The sequence below is a fragment of the Mobula birostris genome, chromosome 1, assembly GCF_030028105.1.
Source record: "Mobula birostris isolate sMobBir1 chromosome 1, sMobBir1.hap1, whole genome shotgun sequence".
Lineage (NCBI taxonomy): Eukaryota > Metazoa > Chordata > Chondrichthyes > Myliobatiformes > Myliobatidae > Mobula > Mobula birostris.
In genome coordinates, this window is record NC_092370.1 from 108892134 (window position 1) to 108901578 (window position 9445).

The following is a 9445-nucleotide window of genomic DNA, read 5'->3' on the forward strand; positions in this document are numbered from 1 at the left end:
ACTTCTGTACTGAAAATGAGGCATATATTTTTTCCTGTTCAATTAAATTTATGCAGACATAAAATATTATTATTATGCTAAAACATTTTTTTATTTTCCCTGCAGGCTTCTGGAGTTGAAGAATCTGATATTCCTGATGATGTTAAGCTCATAGGATTTGCACAACTTACCATTAGTTAAACCACACTACAACAGAATATAAACTTGCTGACCCCATCTGTGAATAGGTATCTCACTGGTGTTGGCCGGAGGAAACTTGTACTGCCAAAGAGTGATGATCTTTGCCTGTAGGACTCGCAACATTTGCCCTGCCTCTCCCCTGTAATGAGGAATGTACAAATAGAAGTGAACTGAGTATTTGCTTTCACTACACAAGAACAAAATAGATGCCATCGAGAGCTTTCTACAAGATTTCAGCTTGCAGATTTCCCCCATCTGAAGCTGGGTGCCTGATGAGGGCAAGCTAAAATTGCCAGTTCTCATCTACTGTTTTTCCTCTTCTATGTTTTCCCATCTCAAATAACCCCACTACCCTGGTTTCTTTTCAAAATTGCCTTATTTTTTACAGTGCTTTACTGATCAGTAAACAGAGAGGGGACTTCCCCACAGTTCTTGAAGAGATCTAGTGCATCAGATTGAGAAATTGTGTGGTTTCAGTAACTAGTCCTTGTTGATTAGCCTTTCTCTTAAAAATAAAACATAACAAAGATGAAAACAAGTATAGATTGCAATTAAGAATACAGTTCATCTGAGATTTTCTTTCCAAAGGGCTGCAGCCCAAATTGATGGGCAGCAAGTATTTTTGAGTATGCATTTATTATGCACTCAGGCTGCCAGGCACGTCACTAACTGCCTTTGATGTGATTTGAAAGTAGATTTTCTTTTTGTTTGTGTGGTAAAAGTAAGACAGAATTTAAATATAAATGTTAATGAAGATTAATTCTTTTTTCCATTTATCTAATATAAACTGTTATTGCGCAATCTGCATCCCACCTTTATAATAGTGTAAATTTAAAACTCTCCAGTCAGCTTTTTTTCTTTATTAACGCATTCCTGGTGCAATGGGAGAATTTGGTTTTGAGCATTTTCCTTCAAATTGTCTGATCTTTTAGCTCAAAGGATTTAAGTTTTACCTGTGAATATTGAAATTGTATCAGATTCTCTTGAAAGTTGAAAGCATGATTGGGTTCAAACTATGGTAGTTTTGAGTGATTTGTTGAACTTGTTACTCAGTTGGGGTCACATAATGAAAGTAATACACTATGTGCTGCATTCCGTATTAATGTGATTGGGGCTTGCACAATATATAGGTACTATCATGCTGTAAAGATCACACGCAAGCCTTTACACTTAAAATTTGCACTAATACTTTGGTATGAACCTAATTTGTTTCTCCAAATCTGGTCCATTATAGCCATCACTGAGATGTATGCAATATGTACTCCTGATGCTTGTTAGCTGCATAAAACTTTGCAGATGGTGTCTGAACAGCATTAAGATGAACTGGTTTTTTTTGGCATAATTTGAGAGTTCGTCATGCCATCCTTCACTTGTAGTGACAACAGAGTACTGTGTGCAACTAATTGTCTTTGCAGTACTAGTTACATAGGAAATTCAATGCAGATTACTTGCAGCAACAACCAGTGGTAATAAGGGTTCAAGTGGGATGGATGTGTTACCCTGATCAAGGTGTTGATGGAAATTGGCTGCCTGGTTTTGAACAGCTATAGATGGTGGTGGTTAAGACTGCAGCTGTTTGTGTGCCACAGTTGTGTTTGTCCCCCACCCTACCTCAGCAGATTTTTACAAATCCTAAGAAATTTCTATCCTGATTTCTCAAATGTGTGTATCAGTTTTTAGACCAATGTTACCATTAGGCAAAAATGTTTGTATTGAAAAAGTTTGGTAAGGCTGAGGGAAGCCTTTAACTTATTTTATCCATCTAAAAAGATCCTACAGTTTCCCCTACTTTTTTTTTTTTTTTTTTTTTTTTTTTTTTGCTGCATCATATTGCCTCAACTAATTCTAAGTTATTAACTACTATGTCTGGCAGTATTTTCTAATTGTTGGTCACACTGAAGAATTCCTTCCCGATCCTGATTTACTGATCTGACATGTGCCTCTATCCAAGTCTTGAAATTTAAATTAAGCAGCATTCTAGACAATCATTTATTTTCTTCATCCATTTGAATTGTTACTAAAAAGTCATCTTTCTTTCCTAACTGAAAAACTAGAACGAGAGAATAAAGGTATTATCCATTGGGTATGATACAGCTGCCCTCCAGTTAGCACAAGTCAGTCAACCTTGTGTAACCAAATTAAAAATCCTCATTTAAGGAAAGATTTGTGGAGGAGTAACTGGAGCCACATAATTGCATAGTTTGTTTGACTGGTGCTTTTAAAATATTGTTTAAAAGCAATTGGCTAAATAGTGGAAAGAGCTTTTAGAAAGAGACACGTACATTTTGACATTATTGAATTTGATTGAATTATTTGAACTGTAAATAAGAAAAAATTGTTTTTAGAATTATTTTAAAATCACTGAGTTCTTCATTCTTGGACCTACTGGTTTTTGAATATTTTACGGATATGAATATTTTGGCTTTGACAGGAAAGCTTTTGATTTGTCTTCCATCACATGGGAATTATAGGATCTTTCATGTGACCCAGCTACATGATTTCTAACAGCTTTTTTCTAAGTTTGTATAGACCTAGCATTGGTTATTTTATTAATATTTGCCTATTAATTGGGACTGAGGACTGCTGTTGCTAAGGCTAACTCACAAATCGGTGTATACTGATTGTAACACAAGGTGTAAAATATTGTGATCACTTTTCTTCAACATGATTGTTTTGGATTTTTTTGCATGGTTTTGCTAACTCCTTTTAATCAATAAACAGCAAAATATCTTTTGTGTGCTTAAAGTTGAGACTTCAACTATCTAATACCTGGTAACAAAATAATTGTGTACAAGAAAACGTGTTTAAAAACAATTTAATGGATTTGGGTCCTGCATTCCAATCAGAATGATATTTATTTTGCATGATATCTTAGCTATCATTTATTTGATAAAATTTGACATAACAGAATACAGCACAAGATGAAGAATGGCACTTCTGTCCAACGTTCATAAAATGTAGCTTGGTTGATGAAGCCACATTTGAATTTAAGACCCATTTTCTCTTGACCCAATTTAATAAATATCATGAATATCATTTCTTTGAAGAATCATCAAATGAGACTAGTGGCATCTTAGCTAGCAAATATCCCCCGACTTGTATTGTCAAAGCAAGTTATCTGGTCATGACCTCCTTGCTGGTTGCGAAGGATTGCTTCCTGCAAATTGGCAGCTACATTACAATAATCAGGTATGCCTCAAAAGTGTTTTGGATATGCCAGGGCTTTGTGGTTCACAATAAAAGCAAGTTCTTTTACTCAATGCAGTCAAAATTAGGTATCCCCTATACCTGATAAAGTGGTTGATGAGTATATTTTCATGGTCTTCTGCTTGTAACCCATCCACTTCAAAGTTTGATGTGTTGTATATTCAGTGATGCTTTTCTGCACACCACTGTTGTAAAGTATATTTCGTTGAGTTACTGTTGCCTTCCAGCCAGCTGGAACCAGACTGGCCAGTCTCCTCAGACCTCTTCATTTCTACTTCCATCCTCAGAAGAGAAATTGTTTACTGTATTTGTGTTTATTTGCAAGTCATGACAAAGCACACCAGTGTGTCTCTCTATAACATTTAAAAAAAAAATATTTTGCCCTGCACCTTTGAGTATATTGTGTCAAATTATGAATTATACATTTAGGTGCAAGTTGCACACTTAAATTGTCTTCATTTTTTTTCATGTTTACTGCAACTCAGACTCCATTGTAGTTCTGCATCTGTGAATTAAATGTGCAACATATCCAAGTCATTAATGTTGTGTAGAATGCCATTCGGCCCACAGTGTTGTACTGAACCATCTTAAAAAAAAGCAGCAAATCAAAAATGCCCAAACATTAATCCCTCCTACCTGCACCATGTCCATATCCCTCCATCTTCCTTACATCTATGTGCCTATCCAAACATCTCTTAAAAGCCTCTAACTTATTTGCCTCTACCACCATACCAGGCAGCATATTCTAGGCATCCACAACTGCGTTTTTAAAAAAAACAAACTTGCACCCAATATCCCTCTGGACCTACCCCCTCTCACCTTCAATGCATGCCCTTTGGTATTACACATTTCAACCCTGGGAAACAGATACTGCTATTCACTCTATTTATGCCTCTCATTATCTTGTAAACCTCCATTAGATTCCACACGCCCCCCCCCCCACCCCACTTCTGACACTCCAGAGAAGGCAACCCAAGTTTATCCAGCCTTTCCTGATAGCACATGCCCTCGAAACCAGGCAGCATCCTGCTAAACCTTTTCTGCACCCTCTCCAAAGCCTCAACATCCTTAAAGTGAGGCAACCAAAACTGTATGCAATAATCCAGATGTGTCCTAACCGATTTTATAAAGTTGCAACATAACTGCTGACTTTTGAACTCAATACCTTGACCAATAAAAACAAGCATTCCAAAAAGCTTCTGAATCACCTTATCAACCACTGTAGACACTTTCAAAGAACTATGACCTTGGATCCCAAAATCTCTCTGCTCAGCAACACTTAAGGACTGTGCCCTTACCAGTGTACTGTCTTCTTGCAACACCTCACGTCTATGTCTCAAGTTTTTGTGTAGCCCATTGGAGTACTTTTGACTTGTAGTAGTTATTATTAGGAAATACAGCAGCCAGTTTATATGCAGCGAGCTTACATAAATATAAATGCAATTATCTTTAGTGTTATAGTGAATACCAGGTTTGCACCCCACTCTGATTTTTGCCATGAGATCTTTTGCTTTCACCTAAGAGAGTAAAATGAGACCTTGGTTTAATATTCATCCATAAAAGAGAGTGGTGTAGATATTTCCACAGTACTGCACTAGTGTGCCCTACCATTCACTGTGTAAGACTTATCCTGATTGGTCCTACCAAAGTGCAATATCTCATACTTGTCTGCTTTAAATTTCATTTGTAAGCAGTGACAGCCTTCTTTGCTGTTCATTACATTGTCATCTCGGTGCCATCTGCAAATTTGCTGATCCATTTCACTACATTATCATTCAGATCATTGATACAGATGATAAACAACAACAGACACAACACCCAGCACCGATCCCTGTGGCACACCACTAGTCACAGGCCTCCAGTTAGAGAAACAACCCTCTGCTACCACTTTCTGGCTTCTCCTACGAAGCCAATGTTGAATCCAGTTTGTTACCTCCTCTTGAATGCCAAGCGACTGAACCTTTTTGACCAACTGCCCATGTTGGACTTTGTCAACTGCCTTGCTAATGTCGATGTAGACAACATCCACTGCCTTCCTTCATCCACTTTCTTGGTAACTGCCTCAAAAAACTCTGATTGGTTAGACACACACATGTCCATTCTGACTATCCAAAATCCATGTCTATCCAAATATACTTATATATCCGATCCCTTAGAATACCTTCCAATAACTTTCCCACAATTGATGTCAGACTCACTGGCCTATAATTTCCTGGTTTATGTTTCGAGCCTTTTTTTAAACAATGGAAGAGCATCTTTAAGCACAGCATATTGAACCTTGAAATGAATGGGCTACAGCAGCAGCAGACAAAGATCGATGGCCATTTTATTAGGTAAAGGAGGTACTTAATAAAGTAGCCACTAAGTGTATATCAAAACATGCAGTGAAATGTGTTATTTGCATTTATAACCAACATAGTCTGAGGATATGTTAGCAGCAGCCCACAAGTGTCGTCATACGTTCTGGCATCAACATGTTATTTATTACCCATGCAGAGCCGAACATAGCACAAGGCTTGATAAAGATATAAGCTTGTCAACATCTACTTCCAGAAATGGAGAAATAGAAAAGATTAACTTTGACATATTTCACTATGTTTTGATGTACATGTGACAAACGGTCCGAGGATGTGCTGGGGGTGGTTTTCAAGTGTCATCATGTATCCAGCGCCAGCATAGCGTGCTGCAACTTACTAACCTTTATGCAAACATTTTTTGCAATGTATTGGGAAACCAGAGCACCCAGAGGTAATGGGAAGAACATACAAACCCCTCAAACACAGTAGTGGGAATTGAACCCTAATCTGATCGCTGGCTAAAAGTGTTATGCTAAGTGCCACACTGCTGTAATTTTTGTATGACATTCTTGAATTAAGTCTAGAATTTGACTATTGCTAGAAATTTATTTCTGGAGCAAAATAAAAATAGTCTTTGTATTATCTTGAGATTTTTTAAAATCAAGCTCTTTCGTATGTTCAAAATCATTTTCCACTTTGGGTATCTATTTGATCAGAGTAAAAAGCAATATCTGAAATAGTCAAGAGCAAACAGTATCTTGGATTTCTGTGTCTACTACTGGACATGCTTCTCCTTCCTTACAAGAAAGTACAATTATTTTCCTCTCTAGTACACTCTTGAATGTAGCAAAAGATACAAAGGAAGAAATCAACAAGAAAATTGCATTAGTCTTAAACCATAATACTCTTATGAATAAACTCTTCTCTGGTTTCCAGCTGGGTACAGGTATCAATTATAACCAACTTTTCAATGACAAACTGCCATCTTCTCCAGGGATGATGTTGGGGTATGGCTCGAAGCCCAAGAAGAGTTTAATTGTCATATATGCCAGGAAAGCACTAAATCCTTTTTCATGATGTTCTTAATTTTTTGACGTTACCCATCCACATCTAAGCTTTTAAAATATGGGTTCAGAGGCACTTTTGCCATGTGAATTGAAATCATTCCAAAAGGTTCACTAATCCCACTCTTGGGTAAACAAAAATGAATGTTTTCTTTTGGGTTTATGATAAAGTTTATTTTCATAAGTGTTAGCAACACAATGTGAGAGGATGACAATGTCAACAAACTTCAGTTAACATAAATTATGCATGTGCAAACTAATAAAACTAAGTTTGAAAGAGAAGAAATTGGAGGTAATATTAAGGTTGTTTGGCATGATTCAAGAACTTGATGATAGTGAGGAAGAAGCTGTTGATAAGCCTTGAGGTGAGGGTCTTGAGGCTCCCATACCTCCTTTCTGATTGATCATGGCTGGAATCGTGAGGGCCTTAAGATAAATGTTGCCTTCCTGAGACATCACCTCTTACAGATATTCTGATTTGTGAGAAGAGTTGTATCTGAAGAAACTGGCTGAGGCCACCATTCTCCGGCCTCTTGGGTATCTGTGCTTTGGTGTTTCCATACCAGGCTGTGACATAACCTGTCAATGTTTTCCATTATACATTTGTAGAAATTTATTGTACTCTGATGACTCGTTCTGAATTTTCTTTAAATCCTTTCCGAAGATGCATTTTGAATCTATTTCCATTCCTTATTTCTTAGATCTTTCTTTGTAAGAAGGTTATCATCTGATGGAAACTTCTGTGAGATGTCTCTTGTCAATCTTAGTTCAGTTTTTAAACTCAAAATCTATAATTTGCTTTTAGGGCTAGTACTCTTAGTATCCAAGGAAACCTGGCCGCCTTAACTATACCAGTTTGATAATGTGAAGCCTCCTGAACACCAATTTCAATCAACTGATGGACATTATTGTAATTGCATATAACAATAAACAATGTGAGTAGTTGAAATGATTTTGTTTGGTGGGGTGGAATTATTTAATATTTCAGGTCAGATTTTTTTTATTTCTGAGGGATATTTGGTTTAAGTGGTGGAGGGTGAGGTTCCAGAATGAAAAGGATGGAGATTTGCATCCTATTTTCACATCTGAATAACTAGAAAAGAAGGCCTGTCAAAGAAATACAGAGATCAAGAGTTTTGCCAACTTGTTTTTTGGGCACAGGTTAGGGAAGTCAATACAGTGAGCATTTATTCATGCGATACTGAGAAACTGCTATTGGAATGGGCTGCATCTGATGTCCTAGGATCAAACTCTTGTCAGGAAAATGGAAGGATCTGGACATTGTATAGGCAGAAAGGATTAGATGAGTTGGCCATTTGATGATTAATTTATTTTGACAGACCATTGTGGATTGAAGGGTCTGCTCCTATGCTGTAATATTCTGTTATAAAATGTCAGTGAAAGGGGAGGCTAGGGTTTTAAAGTCTAATTGATTAACATCAGGAGGGGGCAGTTATTATAATCAGGAAAGTAATCAGCAAAAGGAACAGAAGGTTATCACAAATGGCAAGAAAACAAATGAAGTTGCAGACAAAGTAAAGATTGAAGATGACAAAATTAACAAAGTAAAGTTGAGTGCATAAGTATATTATGCACAGGTGCAATGAAAAACTTCCACCAGCATCAGAGACACAAAACACATGAGCTTCATTCACAAGAAAAACAAATTATTTCACAAATTTTAGACCATAAGACATAGGAGCAGAATTAGGCCATCTGGCCCATTGAGTCTGCTCCAGCATTCAATCATGGCCGATCCTTTTTTTTAAATCTCCTCCTCAACCCCAGTTCCTGGCCTTTCCCCCATAACCTTTGATGCCATGTCCAATCAAGAACCTATCAATCTCTGCCTTAAATACACTCAATGACTTGGCTTCCACAGCTGCGTGTGGCAACAAATTCCACAAATTCACCACCCTTTGGCTAAAGAAATTTTTCCGCATCTCTGTTTTGAAAGGGCACCCTTCTGTTCTGAGGATGTGCCCTCTTGTTTGAGGCTCCCACCATGGGAAATATTATTTCCATATCTACTGTCTAGGCCTTTCAACATGTGGCCTCAATGAGATCCCTCCTCATCCTTCTGAATTCCAGCGAGTACAGACTCATATCACCACTTCATTCCTGGAATTGGCCTTGTGCACCTCCTCTGGACCCTCCCCAATGCCAGCACATCTTTTCTAAGATGAGGGGCCCAAAACTCAATACTCAAGGTGAGACCTCACCAAAGTCTTATAAAGCCTCAGCATCATATTCTTGCTTTTGTATTCTAGACTTCTTGAAATGAATGCTAACATGGCATTTGCCTTCCTCACCACCGACTCAACCTGCAAGTTAACCTTCAGTATGTTCTGCACAAGGACTCCCAAGTCCCTCTGCATCTCAGATTCCTGGATTTTCTCCCTGTTTAGAAAATAGTCCACACATTTATTTCTACTACCAAAGTGCATGACCATTTTACCTGAAAGAACACAATTAGAACAGAAACGGCCCATTTTAAAGTGATCAGAGTTTCATGTTTTTTCTAAACTGTAGTGACTGAGTTTTTGCTGGCTGGTTCAATAACTGAATGGTTGAAGGAAAGTAGCTGTTCTGAAACCTGGTGTTGTGGGACTCGAGGTTTCTGTACCTTCTGCCCAATTATAGCTGTGAGAAGATGGCATAGCCTGGATGGTGAAGTTTTTTGATGAAAGATGTTGC

General features: G+C 37.6%; 1 protein-coding gene across 3 annotated transcripts in view; it reads left to right on the forward strand.

The window, feature by feature from the left end:
* The window catches only part of LOC140198807 (serine/threonine-protein kinase OSR1-like), a 142079-nt gene extending 135745 nt beyond the window's left edge, over positions 1–6334 (forward strand). For all 3 annotated transcript variants that reach the window (XM_072259866.1, XM_072259875.1, XM_072259884.1), the window contains one exon: positions 106–6334. In XM_072259866.1, coding sequence (XP_072115967.1) covers positions 106–180 — 75 coding nt within the window. In that variant the 3' untranslated portion in view covers positions 181–6334. The remainder of the gene's footprint in view (positions 1–105) is intronic.
* The last annotated feature ends 3111 nt before the right edge of the window (positions 6335–9445 follow it).